The following is a 17,722-nucleotide window of genomic DNA, read 5'->3' on the forward strand; positions in this document are numbered from 1 at the left end:
TTCTATTCTGCTCCTATCGATCTCTTCCATATGGTTGCACTGCTGTGAACATAAAACGAGAACACTAATATAAAAGATATAATAACAAAGAATTTATTCGTAAGATGCTGGAATCTTTCGATTCCAATACTAGTCAATTCTTGGACAATCCACAATTGCTGGAATTGGAATCTAAATGACAATCTTAACTAAAATCATTATGCATAACCTTTTTTTACTCTTAGGTCCAGTTATTCTAAGGAAATATTAATACTACTGCTATTATTGCAAATAGGTAGGAGATGAAATTTTCGAGCGAGTGGCTGGCAATTTCAGGTAAGTCATGCAATTCTGTGGGTAATTTAGTTAACCAGAATTGCCCATCTTTCATGTTTATGTGGATGAGTGAGCCGCAACATAACCTTGTCTTTGTGTTATTTACAGTTTTATAGACGATAGGTCACTGAACAGCTGCAAGAAGGTTAAGAGAAAGGTACCTGTTAGGAGCTTTTTTAATTTACATTGGAAATCAGTATCTTGTAAATATTATTTAAAGGAATACAATCACATTCAAACAACATGGGAAAGCATATAAAAAGTATTTCAAGAGCCCTCAGAGTTCGAAAACAGTGCTCGAGTTAGGTACAGTGATTGAGAACAACCTTTTAGTTTTTTGCAGTGCTATAGTATAAGTAGAAGTAATACCTAAAGACTAACTATTTAACATAAAGTATACTTTATTTCAAAAATTACTTTTATACTTTAGTGTCTTCTTATGCACTACCCCAAGAATCAAATATGTAAGAATCCAATTTATTACTCCCAATAACTCTCACCTTAAGTCTCGAGCAGATTTTTCGAATCTCTAAAATGCATAAATGCCTGGGAATTTTGAGCATTTGCCCCAACTTTTAAATGCCCAGGTGTTTTACACCACTACAAGTGGCTATAAAGAATTTTCAATCCTTGAAACTAGGTAAGTAAATTGTAGGATAAGCTAATGTTTATTTTGTTAAAGGGATGCTTGAATGCCTTTGCACTGGGATATATACATCCACTATTAAGCCAAGACATGGAGGCACTGTACATGAAAATTCTTTGTTTCCTGAATTGCAATCAAATCAGATTTAAACTCTGAAGAGTACCAGTATGTGCGAAATGTGTAATAACATGAGCAATAATGCCCAGATCCTAAGAGTCCTCTGCAAAATATGCTGTTCTTTGCTTTCCACAACATTCTTCCTATTCACTCCTGCTGCATATATATTTTATGTGCACTGGCCCAGAGTAACTGGTGTAAAGATTTGTAAAATAAGCAACACTATGTCCAGTCTTATGCCAACAAAAGAGCAAAAAACACACACACACACACACACACACACACACACACACACACACACACACACACACACACACAGAACTGAATACAAAAGAAAGGGTTGCAGTGGGCAAACAGACAATGTGGTTAGCTTTTGAAGTGGTGTTCGAGTGTTGCAAAGTGTATTAGATGGGCAGGTTATCCGATGAACAAAAGGGTGAAAACTGAACTACCACAGTAGTTTCTGCCTTAGTTGTGCACACGTGTTACTCTCAGTTCAGTTAAGCGGTGCCCTTGCTCATAACATATTCTACCAGTGCTCTTATTTTATTAAATACTGATTATTAGACTTCAAGAATGAAGGTTTAATTTTAACATGACACTGCCACTGAGGTCACTAGAGAAAATCCTGGACTGGACTGATTTTGAAGGTACTAAACTGTAACTGCTCTGGCAGTCACCTTAAATGATTTAGGGATGGCAAAGAAATCATAAATAAAGGTAACTGAATGGAGAATGGTAAGTAACGACATAGCTCTCGAATAAGAATCTTGTTCCATTAACTGTGATATCACTAAGCTGTTCAGATGGTTCTCTCTCCTTTAAAGCAATACTGCTCATGTCCATGACCAATTCTTTCGCTTTTATAGTGTGATGTGTAGAAGATTACCTGGTATTGCAAGTATTAGTTTATAGAAGGGAAATTGGCAAATAAAAAATGTTATTAATCAGATTAAGTTCCAAATTCTAGATTAGTAACATGTTTAATGATAAAAGCATAGGCCACATAAATGAAGTACAGACATACAGAACAGAATGTACATGGAATGATTTGCCAGAAAAAAATTGTTGCTTTGTTCCAGTAAATAATATGCTGTAACACTGACTATTCACAAATATATCAGAATGAAAGTAAAACAGTAAGATACAGGAACACATCACTGAAAACACAGGGTGTACCATATTTCCAATTTTACACATTTAGAAGTTCCAGAGGGGACATTGCAGATAAAATGTTATCCAGTGACGTGTGAAATTTCCAACACCATATGTCCAGTGATACTGCCTTAGTTTGTACGTAGATGCCATTCTGATCATTGTTATTGTTGATGTAACATCTGAAATTTCCTGGACTCACATGAAGTGCTCAGACAGATTTCAGCACACTTTCAGCTTCAATGTATGGACAAGTATCTTCAATGAGTGTATGGGCCATAGATCTCTCCGTCTAATGACCCAAAAGCACTTTATTCTCCTGCAGGAAGTTCTAGTAGAGCTCTTGGATGGTATGTTACTGAATATTCAACTTTGAAGTATGCACATATATTTTGCAGAACCTGTGCAAAAAATCTATGCTGTGTTCAAGGGACGCAAAGTTCATGTGAACCTTATGCTTGGCCACCATGGAACCTACTTTTGATTTTGTCTATTTTTTTGTGTATGGGTACATCAGCAAATGTTTTACAAAAACTCCTAGTCAACTGAAAATAGCTGGACAGGCTTTGAATATGGCAGAAATGATTCACTTTACACCTGACTGTAGAAGAAGTTTGTGCGTATTTTATTTGGGCAGCAAACATGGAGGTCATATTTAGCAGTTTTTGTAATTAACTACCTAAAGAAACATCAGTAGCAGTGCAAGGGTTAAAACCACACAGGTCAGTTACTAATTACAGAATAGTTCCTATGCTTAACTGCAACGCCTACATCAACCCATAGAATTATTTAATAGGAATTTTGGAACACCCTGTTTATATTTTCATCTCATTTAGGAGATAAAATTTCATTACGACTCTTCTTTAAAGTATGGGGCACCTAGTTACAAAGCATATCAACTCAAAAGTGATGCTTTGTATAAGCTGACTAGCACAAATTGTCAAATCTGCAGAAACAGAGGGGGCAGTCCTGAAAAATAAAAAGTTACAGTTTTTACAGTAAGCAATATCAGTACAATACATCACATTTAACAAAAAAACCTTGAGATCAACAAAAGGGAAATTTCTAGACTGGGGAAAGAAAATCTCAAATGCAAGCAACATAATTTTAAGCCATAAAAAATTTCTAGTGTGTAAATGAATATGTAACATTTTTCATAAAACCTAACAGAATACTGGTAAAACTTACTGCAGTGTTTCTACCTACCATCTCACTGATTCGGGCAGAGATCACTGTCTTCAAAATCTGATACAACTTCTGCCATGTTTTCCAAAAGTGCATCATACTGGCCTTCTGTAGCAATACGTTCAGGGCCTTTGAGAGCGTGCATTTTAATGAATCTTTGAACAATTTGTGGTTGCACTGCAGAAAACGTCATTCGCCATCCCCAAGCAAGTAAAGCCAATGGCTATAAACATTTTAACCACACAAATGAATTATACAAATATGTAATCAGTATCATATGTTTAAATACAGTGTAAACAAATTTAACACTAATCGACAAAAGCATATGGATTATTACCCAACTAGGCAACATATTTTATTCCTTTAACAGTTACTACTAATGACCGAAAATTAGTGAATTTAAGTTAAGCCAGAATTATGTACTTACACGTTTGGAATCCAACAAGTTATATGGAGAAATAATATGTCTTCGAAGACAGTTCTTTACCAACTGTTTAAGTGCTTCTACCTCTGATGGATCAGCACAAGGGTGGTAAAGCATTACAATACCACCATGCTGACAAGAAAGCAATAAGCCAATTATAAGAACAACAAATGTTAATTGCTAGATAGAACCACTACCTTGGTAGCATATTTACCTCCAAGCTATGCAACCACCTCTGCCTTGGAACAAACTTATATTCTCCATAGATTGGCCAGAGTGGACGATGTGGACCACTGATAAGTTAAAACAAGAAGGATACTGATTGAGTGGTTTTCATTATTATGTAATACTAACAATACACTTTATACAATATACATTTCACTTTAAAAAAATGATGCATACTATTACAGCTCTTAATAACCAGAACACACGAGTTAAATTTAATCACTATGCTTTTGACATTCAATCCTAAATTCTGCATAGGAATACATTTGTCATTTAAACATGACATTGCTGAAATTTTATCAGTGCTCTTGAGAAAAGGAGTGTTTTACATAAATAACTCAAGTAAATGTTTTCTTGCATTAAACAATGGAAAATCCAGGATGGAATGTAACAATACAAAAGAAGGAAAGTTGCTACTCACCATATAGCAGAGATGCTGAGCTGCAATAGGCACAATAGAAAGATTCACACAATCATAGCTTTCGACCATTAAGGCCTTTGTCAGCAGTAGACACACACACACACACACACACACACACACACACACACACACACACACACACACGTGTGCAAGTTGCGCTTGCTTGAGTGTGTCTACTGCTGACAATTATACAGAGCACAGAGGCTCTAGAGAGCACTGAGGGAATCTGAACATACATTTAAAGAATCTGTGTCACCCGATGTACAGGGTGCACTGATAATGGGTAACAAGCCCTGCAGTAAAAATTGAATACTGGTCTAAAAGGCGACACACAAAATGCTCTTCACTAGCAAATTTACATCCTACACCGTGTATATTTGTAGATCCACTCAATGTGAATGAATGTGCTATCTCACCAGCTGCATGTGAAGCTCCAGAAATACCAAGTGAGTGATGGAAGCCGAAGTAGTGTCATTTGAATGTGGGGTAAATCACAAGGGGCACAGACGTCTGCTCAAATCGCAGGGGGGAGGGATACAACTCTCAATCAGGAAAGTAGCCAGTAACACAAGGTGAAGCTTTCAAGGCAGAATATGAAAGTGAACTCCAGAAAGCAACAAAGAAGCAGGACCTGCCTCATACTGGCAGTCGACAGAGTTATCAGATAAGCTCAAGATGGGTAGCTGGACAGGGTACAATTGCAAAGTGTATCTGCAAAGGAGAACATCACTCCATAATGACAGCAGTAGTCTGTCAGCTTCCACATAGAGACTCAAAAACAGACTGGTGGGAAATGCACTGGTGGACAAACTGATCCCACGACCATGAATCTTGTTATGGTGATTTAAGTTGGACAGTCGTGCAGATGAATATAGGATATATCTGTCACCTAGTTTCAAGTATACTAAGCATTGATACAAATTAAGGACTGTCCAAGTCCACTCTCCACGACATGCCACATGGAAGCTGTAGGACATTCAGAAACTGGACACAGCGATCTGTCAGGTAGGGTATACACGGTCTGCTCAAAATATTCTGGAACATTCATAATTTTGTGCCAATGGTGTGTTGGAACAAAATGCAGTTTGCATCCCTGCACACACCTGTGTTTAATGTGTAACTGCCAGAAGTTTCACTGTTTTATGTCAGTTATTGTTCAGCACTATATAACGAAGAATGTTGTATCACATAGTTTGTGAATTTCAAGATGGTAAAGTTAGAAGAGCAACAGATCTGCATTAAATTTTGCGTGAACCTCAAGAAAGCCTTTACAGACACACATTAAATGATCAGGAAGCCTACAGCGATGAGGGCTTAAGCCGTACTCAGTGTTACAAATGGTTCCCATGGTTTAAAAATGGGCAGATGGAAGTTAAAGATGACCTCATTCACGATACCCTTGGACGTCGACTGATGTCAGGAATGTAAATGAAATTGTGCATGCCAATCTAAGACAGACTGACGGATATTGCAGAAGAATGTAACATTTCATAATTTTATGAAATTATGACACAGCATCTCTGAATGCATTGTGTTTCAGCCAAGTTTGTCCCATGGCTCATGAGTCCAGACCAGAAAGGCCTTCGCCTCACAATCTGTGAAGAGTTTTTGGATCACATGAATGAGAATGAGATGTTCCTTAAGAAAATAATAACTGGTGATGAGATGTGGGTCTATGGTTATGATATTTAGACCAAGGTTCTATCTTCACAATGAGTCGGGAAAGATTTCCGAAGACCAAAAAAAGCTCGTCACGTCAGGTGAAAGCCATGCCAATAGTTTTATTTGATTTTGAAGCATTAATTCATCATGCATTCATGCTGCAGGGATGAGCTGTTAATCGATAGTACTATCAGTCTGTGTTGCAACACCTGCGAGAAAATGTGCGAAGGAATGTGGTGAGACAATTCCACGCCCTTGCATCAAAATAATGCTTATGTGCATTCATCCTTGTTGCTGCATGACTATACTATTGCACAAAAAATGAAATCACTGTGCTGCCTCATCCTCCATAGTCTCCAGTCCCCTGGAGACTATTTCCAAAGTTCATAACCTGTTGAAAGGATGAAGATTTGTAATGGCAGATGAGATGAAAGAAAATTTGCATGTGGCACCTTACACGTCCCAGCAGGAGACTTACCAAGACTGCCTCCAGACATGTTGGGAGTGGTATCAGTTGTGGAGGAGATTACTTCGAAGGAGACCACACACAATAAGTAAAGGTAAGCATAGAAAAAATTTTGTGGACAAAGTTCATGGAATTTTTTGAACAGACCTCATATGAGAATAAATACATACTTTTTTAAATGTTAACTCCTACAATTTTGCAGTTTCAAGATACAAAAGAGCAGTTGGATCATATGTAAGGATTGTGGAAGGAACTCATTTCATGACCAGACAGTTTTACAGATAGATTTTTCACAGGAAATATGGAAACTATTTTTATTCTCCATGAGCAAATGGGTCGAGACAGTTCTCAATTCACTGCCTGAGTGAACAGAGCGCTAGAGAGGCCTGGTGGTAGAAGATCAACAATGGGGTAGTATGCTGTAGCAAGTAAGGTATGGTCAGCACCACATCTTGAGGTACATTGTTCTGAAAAAGTGTTCAATAGAGCCAACGAAAGTGTGCATTAGAAATGTGTTTTTTTTTTTTTTTTTTTTTAAACTCTGGAATGAAGTGGGACATCCTGCCTCTGAAGCCACATCTGTACACTGTGTGACACGTGTGTTCTCCAGCAAGTCTGACAGGCCTTTTCCAACATATGTTAATATAATGAAGAATGTGTGTGTGTGTGTGTGTGTGTGTGTGTGTGTGTCAATGCTAAGCAAGCTTTCATTGGGCTTCAACAGGGTAGCAAGACATTCCAAACTGAAAGAAATCAGGCACAAAAACTACTGACAACAGTCCCAGATGATGAAGTTCTCAGATACTCATTCTGGAAGAATGAAGGTGGAATATGTTATTGGAATATATATCTACCATTACTTTGTTGACGTCATTGTACTACCGTATGGACTACAAGACATTTTTCTCTCTTTAAAAAATTGCCTCCAAAACTGAGGTGCGTCTTTCACTCTGAATTAATATAAAAAGGTCTAATGTTTGATTTAAAATTCCCACCAGTCTTAAAAATGGCCATATATTTGATGCTGCATGAAACTTTTCAATATCTGGCAACATTGGATTCAACTGGCAGAAGCAGCATACCAATGTGACTAACATGTGTTGTGGGGATTTACAACCTTTCTAACACTGTCTCCCTCCCACCCTGCCATCATAAACCTAGACCACTGTCCAGCCTACGATGTATCACTGCAGTCTATAGTACCAGTGAACTTGAATTTAAAGTGATTTGTGTTATCAGTTAACAGTGCAATATTTTTGTTAGTAGCTAGTTTCGTAATGGAAAAAATAGATATTCATATGATCTGGGCTATATATTTCCAAAAGTAATAGCATATGCAGAACAACATGGAAAGAGCAGATGAGAGACATTTCGGCCCTCCACCTACCAAAGAAACCATTCGCAATTGGCAGACTAGTAAAGTACTGAAAACAATGAGAAAGATTAAATCTGCAAATAGAGGACTGAGTGCAAAATGGCCGAAACTACAAGATGACCTACTGAAATGGATTTAGGAACACTGTCAAAAATGCATTGGAATTAATACAAAAATAGGTTTGTTTATAAATAAATAAATCTTCTGCTACCAGTCACGATTTTCTTTATTTTACTATTTGCACGACGCGTTTCGAGAAATAATTCCCATTTTCAAGTGCGTTTTTATGATGTGTCTTTTGATGATGTCAGTGTGTGTGAGTCTGCTTCACTTTGTTGACTTTTACTGTAATACATAAGAATCGCGATTTTTAGTTGGGTGTCAATATTTTCTGTGAGGTTAGTGGCTAAAGTTTGAGAACAATTTGTACTTACAATTTTCTAATGGTCCATTTGTGTAGAGAGTCACACACACTTAACATCACACACAACTTGTACATTTTACACATCGAAAATATCTGATATAAACAAAACAGTTACAAAGATCTTCTTATAGGTAGTTCACAGAGATAACATTATAGGTCTTCCACAGATTATGATATGCTTTTGTACAGAGGTTAATTTATCTTTACAATTTGGCTCATGAATTACTTATACTGATTTTACATTTGTGCTTATTTCTATGTTTTACTATTTTTATTTAAGTATATTATCAAAACATCTGAAGAAATTCACTGATTCATTTTCAAGTTTTTCATTTAATATTTTATCTTCATATTTTCTATAATGTGAATATATCTCCAGTTCTTCAAGCAAATCCATTTTATGTCCTTTATCTAGTCGGTGGAGTACTTTGACATTTTGCTCTATTTTTCCAAATGGGTGTCCTGTATTATGTATGTGTGTTGCTATTGCTGATGTAGCGTGTTTGTTGTGGGTGTATGCTCTAATGTGCTCTGTGTACCTGGTGTTGATATTTCGGCCTGTTTGTCCTATGTAGAACTTGGAGCATTCCTGGCATGTTACCTTGTATATTCCAGAGTCTGAATATGGATCATGATTACACTTTATATTATGTATTAGTTTTTGGTGTAGTTTATTGGATGTAGAAAACCCAATTTTTACTCTGTGATTTTTGAAAATATTTGCAATCTTCTGTGATACATTGCCTATGTATGGAATGCTAGATATATATTTGTTTTTCTCTTTTTCTTCTGTGGTGCAGTTTGTACCTGGGTTTCTCTTCATTTTGTCTAAGATTGTGTCAACCATGGAAGCATTGTAACCATTGGCAACTGCAATCTTCTCCACTGTGTTTATTTCTTGTTGCATATTTTCTTGGTTCAATGGTATTTTTGTTGCCCTATGCAGCATTGACCTGTAAGCTGCCTGTTTATGAATATTTGGGTGACATGAGGTTGCAGGGATTGTGGTGTCAGTCATTGTGTTTTTCCTATAAATTTTGAATGTGCATGTGTTGTTGTGTCTTGTAATATTTAGGTCCAGAAAGTTGATACTTTTATTTTGCTCATGTTCCACTGTAAATTTGATTTTCTCATTTAGATTATTGAAATGATTAAGAATGTCTGTGATGTCTTTGGTATCTCCTTTCACTAACAGTAGTGTGTCATCTACATATCTCCTATAAAATTCTATTTTCTTTAGGCAGGGTTCTTGGCTGTCAAATAATTTTTGTTCTAAGTGATTTAAGTATATGTCAGCTATGGTACCGGATATACATGATCCCATTGCTAGGCCATCTGGTTGCTTATAAATGTTGTCATTAAAGGTAAAGTAGTTGTAACTTAGGGTTAGCTGAAGGAGTTCCATAAATTCTACAATCTCTGTGTATGAAAGTTTCTTGTGTTGCATAAGGTTCTTTTGTATTACTGTTAGAGCTTCTTGTATGGGTATGTTTGAATAAAGGTTGGTGATGTCAAGTGATATAAACTGTGCATCTTGGGGGAGCTTTCTGGTTCTTAGTTCTTTGGCTAGAATCATGCTGTTTTTTATGGCATATGTTGTTTCATATGTATAATTTTTCACCAGTATGTTATTCAGTTTTTGAGACAGTTTGTATGCTGGGCTGTTTATAGAGTTGACCACAGGACGTATCGGGTATCCATTTTTGTGTAAAGAAAATAGAATTTTATAGGAGATATGTAGATGACACACTACTGTTAGTGAAAGGAGATACCAAAGACATCACAGACATTCTTAATCATTTCAATAATCTAAATGAGAAAATCAAATTTACAGTGGAACATGAGCAAAATAAAAGTATCAACTTTCTGGACCTAACTATTACAAGACACAACAACACATGCACATTCAAAATTTATAGGAAAAACACAATGACTGACACCACAATCCCTGCAACCTCATGTCACCCAAATATTCATAAACAGGCAGCTTACAGGTCAATGCTGCATAGGGCAACAAAAATACCATTGAACCAAGAAAATATGCAACAAGAAATAAACACAGTGAAGAAGATTGCAGTTGCCAATGGTTACAATGCTTCCATGGTTGACACAATCTTAGACAAAATGAAGAGAAACCCAGGTACAAACTGCACCACAGAAGAAAAAGAGAAAAACAAATATATATCTAGCATTCCATACATAGGCAATGTATCACAGAAGATTGCAAATATTTTCAAAAATCACAGAGTAAAAATTGGGTTTTCTACATCCAATAAACTACACCAAAAACTAATACATAATATAAAGTGTAATCATGATCCATATTCAGACTCTGGAATATACAAGGTAACATGCCAGGAATGCTCCAAGTTCTACATAGGACAAACAGGCCGAAATATCAACACCAGGTACACAGAGCACATTAGAGCATACACCCACAACAAACACGCTACATCAGCAATAGCAACACACATACATAATACAGGACACCCATTTGGAAAAATAGAGCAAAATGTCAAAGTACTCCACCGACTAGATAAAGGACATAAAATGGATTTGCTTGAAGAACTGGAGATATATTCACATTATAGAAAATATGAAGATAAAATATTAAATGAAAAACTTGAAAATGAATCAGTGAATTTCTCCAGATGTTTTGATAATATACTTAAATAAAAATAGTAAAACATAGAAATAAGCACAAATGTAAAATCAGTATAAGTAATTCATGAGCCAAATTGTAAAGATAAATTAACCTCTGTACAAAAGCATATCATAATCTGTGGAAGACCTATAATGTTATCTCTGTGAACTACCTATAAGAAGATCTTTGTAACTGTTTTGTTTATATCAGATATTTTCGATGTGTAAAATGTACAAGTTGTGTGTGATGTTAAGTGTGTGTGACTCTCTACACAAATGGACCATTAGAAAATTGTAAGTACAAATTGTTCTCAAACTTTAGCCACTAACCTCACAGAAAATATTGACACCCAACTAAAAATCGCGTTTCTTATGTATTACAGTAAAAGTCAACAAAGTGAAGCAGACTCACACACACTGACAACATCAAAAGAAATGGCTTAACACACATCATAAAAACGCACTTGAAAATGGGAATTATTTCTCGAAACGCGTCGTGCAAATAGTAAAATAAAGAAAATCGTGACTGGTAGCAGAAGATTTATTTATTTATAAACAAACCTATTGTATCTACAGTCGCAGGCTTTCAAAAAACCATTTATAATGGATCAAATCAGATTAATACAAAAATGACTCAAATGCATTGGAATTAATACAAAAATGACTCAAATGCATTGGAATTAATACAAAAATGACTCAAATGCATGCTCATAGGCTAGCACTACATTGCAACTTGACAGACTATGGGTGGAGTTAGTTGGTGCTACAGGTTTATGAAGCCTCACAGTCTTAGAATGTGAACCAAAACATAAATATCTCAGAAAATGCCACAAGACAATAAAGAGAAAATATCTTTCCATTGCTTTATTATTCAACATCAAACGAAAAGCAGTATGGAACTAAGCCAAATAGCAAATATAGATGGAACTCCTCTGACTTTTGATGTGCCGAGTAACAGAACTGATGCCCTGAAAGCTGCTAAAACCATCAGAACGAGGGGACATGAAAATACATACTACACTGTTGTCCTTCCATGTTGTGCTGACAGCACTAAACATAATCCACTGGTCACTTTCAAGTGCTAAATATGCTGAATCCTCTTTAAATACGACCAGGTGGTGGTGTTCGTACATGACAAGGGTTTGATAGACGATGCTGGTATGAAATTTTAGATAAGGGATGTGGGAGACAAGGAAAGGTGCTTTAATAAAGAAGAGTTTTCTTGTGTAATTCAGTAGCAACTTGAAAAATTCCATGAAAGAAAAAGAGAGACAGAGAAATACAGAACTTGCTGTTATTCCAGGATGACTTACTTCAAAACTGCAACCTCTTGCTGTCTTGATAAATAAACCACGTACAGTGTATATGAGAAGAATGGAACAAATGGATGATGGATGAAACTGAACATGAATGCAAGCTGAAGGGAAATTTAAAAAGACCTACCATCAAACAAGTGTCACTAAATAAAACAGTCATGGTCTAGAGTGAGAGAAGACATTCTTGAATTTTTCAAGAAGTGTGACATCAGTTTGGTTTTGCAAACTAATTTTTTTATTCTGGCTTTGCACTCTAATAAATGGTAAAAATATTTTCCTAAAAAATTGCTTAAAATTAAGGTGCATCTCTTAGTCCATAACATTATAGTACATAAAATATGGCATTTGCATCTAGTGGAGACAAATACAGCAACAAAGGAAAAACAGTTCAATTTAAAGGAGGCCTGGAAATCAGAACATAATTAACTAAAATAATGTACAAACAATATATCAAAAGGAAAATAGCAAAAATTAACAAGTTATAGAACCAGTGTAGTAGATTTTTTTTACATAGTACAGTTTAAGAGGGCAACTTGGCAGACAAGGGAAAAAAATGTCATCTAAACAACATTATAGAAACTAAATGCAGATTTAAAAATGTAGCTTCTAATATGCATGAAAAGCATGTTTGGAATCTGTGTGTCTTGTGGCAGTGTAACATGGTTTTCTAAATCAAAAACTGAGGGTTGGTCAGTAACGAAATGTTAGGAATTACTATGAGAGGCAGGACAAGAAAAATGTACCAGGGAACAATCAAGAAGATATAATTACGGTACCATAAAAATGAAATGCAGGTAGCAAGACATAAGAAGCACCCAAGATTTTGACCTAATGAAAGGTGGGTAAATTACATTGGGAAACTTGCATGACAGTTTAAAGGTGGCCTCTATACGGCAACTGATCTTAAATGGCTCCTGATAGTGGTAACTAATCATGTTGTACTATAATTTTACATTTCTGTAAAACGAAGTGTCCTACAACATTTTGTAAAATTACTGTAAAATAACCTATGAAAAAATACTGTTACTGCTGCTGCTATATGGCTACTGTGCTAGCTGATGAATTCACCATCAGGAATAAAAACCTAAGCAATTCAAAAGCGTAAGTCTTACATCTAGCCTGGTGTAGTCCATTTCATCTGTGACAAAGTAGTGAAACAATGTTAGATTTTTTTATTTAACCAGCCACAATCAGCCATAACCCCCAGCCAGTTTACTTACTGGCAACACTGCCAGCAAAGGTTCACTGGGCCTAGGAGTACCATGTAGGTCTCCTTGTTTGCTACATCAACTTGCCCTTTACCTGATTTGAGTGCACACTAGCATGTATCACAATGAATACTTCTCACTGACTGAAGCAGAAGATGGTGCTGGATGGTTTGGACTCTCTCCTGAGTATTCGCAGGTTGCTGTGTCAATCAGTATCAACTGGTACAGCTTAAAGAGTTATTAAAACCAGGCAGTTTGAAGCACCAAATAAAATAGAGCATTATTTCAAGACTAGTAAGCTCTACAGTTCTGCCTTCTACAGCCAGAAAATGAATTCAAACTATTCGTTCTGAACTAGATTTGAAGGTGGTGCATATGAAGGAGGAGTATTTCTGTCCAAACAATGGTGTCCACAAGATCAAGCATCTTTGGCATTTGAATTTAGCAAGAATCATTATCTTCTACCCTGCTACTACTTCAAAATTTCTTTGGAATTTATGGCAAAATAATGTCCAGAATTCTATGCCAACTGTGTAGCTCTAACATTTCCCCACAAAAAAGAAACATTCTGAATGTAAAATGGGAGAGCAATAAGTATGTTGTAGGCAGTTACATAATTTAAAACTGGCACCAGTTTCAAGATAAACATTAAGAAGTAATTATTCCTATGTAAACTGACTCAACTTTATTGACTACAACTTCGGCTGGTGCAAAACATTGAGAAAAATCTCAATTTTTGGCTGCCCATAACAAACACAAACAGACTACACTATGTGAGCAAAACACTCCTCTTCGAGATTGTGTTTTACTGAACGGAAATTTCAACATTGCCAGCTAGGAAAAACACAGAGCATGGTGTAATTAGTGAAAATTCAGAAAAACAGATTCAACTGTCCTCGATTATGCACAACCGATGACCAATAATTGCTTGTCTTCAAGCAAATTAACTTTTTGCATAATGGGTAAGAAAAAAGCACGCTTCCATGAAGAGCCAGTCATCATTCAACTCTTCATACACTTCTGTAACCAATCGAAAACTGCAGTATTGGTATCAGGTATAAGGTGAATTTGTTCATCACACGAAAAAGAGGCTGTAAGGATATCTATACACGTTAATGCTGTTTAATTTATGGTTAAAGCAAGATTTCAAGATGATTTTTTGCTACCCACATGACCCAAAAAACAAATGTTTAATAACAAGTTTGTTTTAAGAAGATACATCAAGTAATGGACATCATTTAAAATTATGAGTGACAGTCAGTCTGCCATATTCTTATATATTTTGTACACGAGATTAAGTTTTTCTCAAAAGCAGTGAGCAATTTTCTTTACTACTACTATGATTTACTGTTATTCAAACTTATTTGATGCAACTTAACAGCCGTGAAATATTCTGCAAACTGTCACTGACTTGAAAGGACAAATGATATCTGCAATAATGTAGTTTTATGCTGATGTTTCACAGAAACCGCAATATATTTTTAACTGCACTTGATATAAGGAGGAGCAATTAATCCTACCACATTAAACTTTCACTCCTTTTAAAGAGAGCAAAACAAAGTTATATAAATACACTATGTGATCGAAAGTACCCAGACACTGGCTGAAAATGACTAGTTTGTGGTGCCCTCCACCGATAATGCTGGAATTCAATATGGTGTTGGCCCACCCTTAGCCTTGGTGACAACATCCACTCCAGCAGGCATACGTTTAATCATGTGCTGGAAGGGTTTTTTTTTTTTTTTTTTGGTGGGGTTTAAGGGCGCTCAACTACTGAGGTCATTAGCACCCAGTCACAGTTACTAGAGCACATGGCATCTAGTAAAACTCAAGCGGAGGGGGGGGGGGGGGGGGGGACACCAGAAAGGTTTGATAAAGATGCAGATAAAATAAGTAAAATAGTTAGATGTCGTCGGACAAGCCAGTCAAAGTTATAAAATGCAGAACCCGAGCAGCTGCTCGAGCGTCATCAGCTAAAATAGCCTGTAAAGTAGATGGCAGGGACAGGACAACACGAGATTGACTAAAACGGGGACACAACAATAAAACATGGCGCACTGTTAATGCCTGACCACAAGGGCACTGCGGGGCTGGGTCACCGGAGAGCAGGTAGCGGTGGCTAAACCGGCAATGCCCAATCTGCAACTGGGTCAGCAGGACCTCGTCTCGCCGAGATGGTCGGGAGGAGGTTGTCCAAGCAGTTGGGAGCGGTTTTACTGCACGGAGCTTGTTTCCTTGGAGGGATGACCAAGCATCCCACCACAACGACACAAGCCTCTTACAAACATCCCCACGAACGTCAGATGACGGGACACAATGGGAGGCTGGCCGAGGCAGGAGGACTGCAGGCTTGGCTGCAGCATCCGCAGCCTCATTCCCAGGCACTCCTACATGTCCGGGAACCCACAGGAAGCGGACAGGAGAACCATTATCAGTGAAAGAATGGAGGGACTGCTGTATCCGTTGAACCAAGGGATGGACCGGGTAGGGAGCTCCAAGGCTCTGAAGAGCACTGAGTGAGTCAGAGCAGAGTACATACGATGAATGGCAGTGGCGGCGGGCATACTGTACGGCCTGATGCAGAGCAAAAAGCTCGGCCGTAAAGCTGGCACATTGGTTGAGGAGCCGGTATTTAAAGGTGGCAGCCCCGACGACAAAGGCACAGCCGACACCATCATCAGTTTTGGAGCCATCGGTGTAAATAAAGGTGTGACCGGCAAGTCGAGCACGAAGTTCAACAAACCGTGAGCAATACACTGCAGCTGGAGTACCCTCCTTCGGGAGTGAGCTGAGGTCGAGATAAATATGAACCGGAGCCTGGAGCCAAGGTGGTGTCGGGCTCTCACCCTCTCTGACGGCGTAAGAGGGATGGCCGAGCAGACTAGTAGACGAGTAGACGAAGCTCCCATAATCCAGCTTCGATTGGACTATGGACCGATACAAGCGAAGCAGGACAGTGCGATCCGCTCCCCAAGATGAACCACTAAGAACTCTGAGGACATTAAGGGAACGTGTACAACGGGCCGCCAAATAAGAGACATGCGGAGACCAACACAGTTTCCTGTCCAACGTGAGCCCTAGAAACTTAGTTGTTTCCACAAATGGGAGAACAACGGGACCGAGATGTAAGGATGGCGGAAGCAACACTTTATATCGCCAAAAGTTGATACAAACAGTCTTCTCTTCAGAGAACCGGAAGCCATTTGCCACACTCCACGAGTATAGGCTGTCTAGACAACGCTGAAGGCAGCGCTCCAGGAGGCATGTTCTCTGGGCATTGCAGTAGATCGCGAAGTCATCGACAAAGAGAGAGCCTGAGACAGTAGGTGGAATGCAATCCATAATTGGATTGATCGCTATGGCAAAAAGGGCTACGCTCAAGATGGAGCCCTGAGGCACTCCGTTCTCCTGGAGGAAGATGTCTGACAATATGGAACCCACACATACCCTAAACTTTCGATCCGTTAAAAAGGAATCAATAAAAAGGGGCAGGCGACCACGTAGGCCCCACCTGTGCATAGTGCGGAGGATACCTCCTCTCCAACAGGTATCATAAGCCTTCTCCAAATCGAAGAACACGGCTACCGTTTGGCGCCTTCGCAAAAAGTTGTTCATGACGAATGTCGACAAGGTCACAAGGTGGTCAACAGTGGAGCGGCGGTGACGAAAGCCGCATTGGACATTGGTAAGTAGCCGTCGAGATTCAAGAATCCAGACTAACCGAGCATGAACCATGTGCTCCATCACCTTACAGACACAGCTTGTAAGAGAAATGGGGCGGTAACTAGAAGGAAGGTGTCTATCCTTCCCAGGTTTGGGTATAGGAACAACGACGGCGTCACGCCAACGCATGGGGACCTGACCTTCGGTCCAGACGCGATTGTAGGTACGAAGAAGGAAGCTTTGCCCGCCGGAGAAAGGTGTGCCAGCATCTGAATGTGAATGGCATCTGGCCCCGGAGCAGAGGACCGGGACAGTGCAAGCGCACGTTCGAGTTCCCACATAGTAAAGGGGGCATTATAAGTTTCCAGATTCAGCGAGTGGAAGGAAGGTCGCCGAGCCTCTTCTGCCTCTTTCCTGGGAAGGAAGGCAGGGTGGTAATTGGCGGAGCCTGAAACCTCCGCGAAAAACCAGCCGAAG

General features: G+C 38.3%; 1 protein-coding gene across 1 annotated transcript in view; it reads right to left on the reverse strand.

The window, feature by feature from the left end:
* Positions 1–2,042: 2,042 nt before the first annotated feature.
* The window catches only part of LOC124624081, a 38,039-nt gene continuing 22,359 nt past the window's right edge, over positions 2,043–17,722 (reverse strand). The window contains exons 4-7 of the mRNA XM_047149084.1: positions 4,057–4,135; positions 3,846–3,974; positions 3,440–3,641; positions 2,043–3,202 (exon numbers count right to left, since the gene is read on the reverse strand). Coding sequence (XP_047005040.1) covers positions 3,444–3,641; positions 3,846–3,974; positions 4,057–4,135 — 406 coding nt within the window. The 3' untranslated portion in view covers positions 2,043–3,202; positions 3,440–3,443. The remainder of the gene's footprint in view (positions 3,203–3,439; positions 3,642–3,845; positions 3,975–4,056; positions 4,136–17,722) is intronic.

The sequence above is a fragment of the Schistocerca americana genome, chromosome 1 (genome assembly GCF_021461395.2).
Source record: "Schistocerca americana isolate TAMUIC-IGC-003095 chromosome 1, iqSchAmer2.1, whole genome shotgun sequence".
Classification (NCBI taxonomy): domain Eukaryota; kingdom Metazoa; phylum Arthropoda; class Insecta; order Orthoptera; family Acrididae; genus Schistocerca; species Schistocerca americana.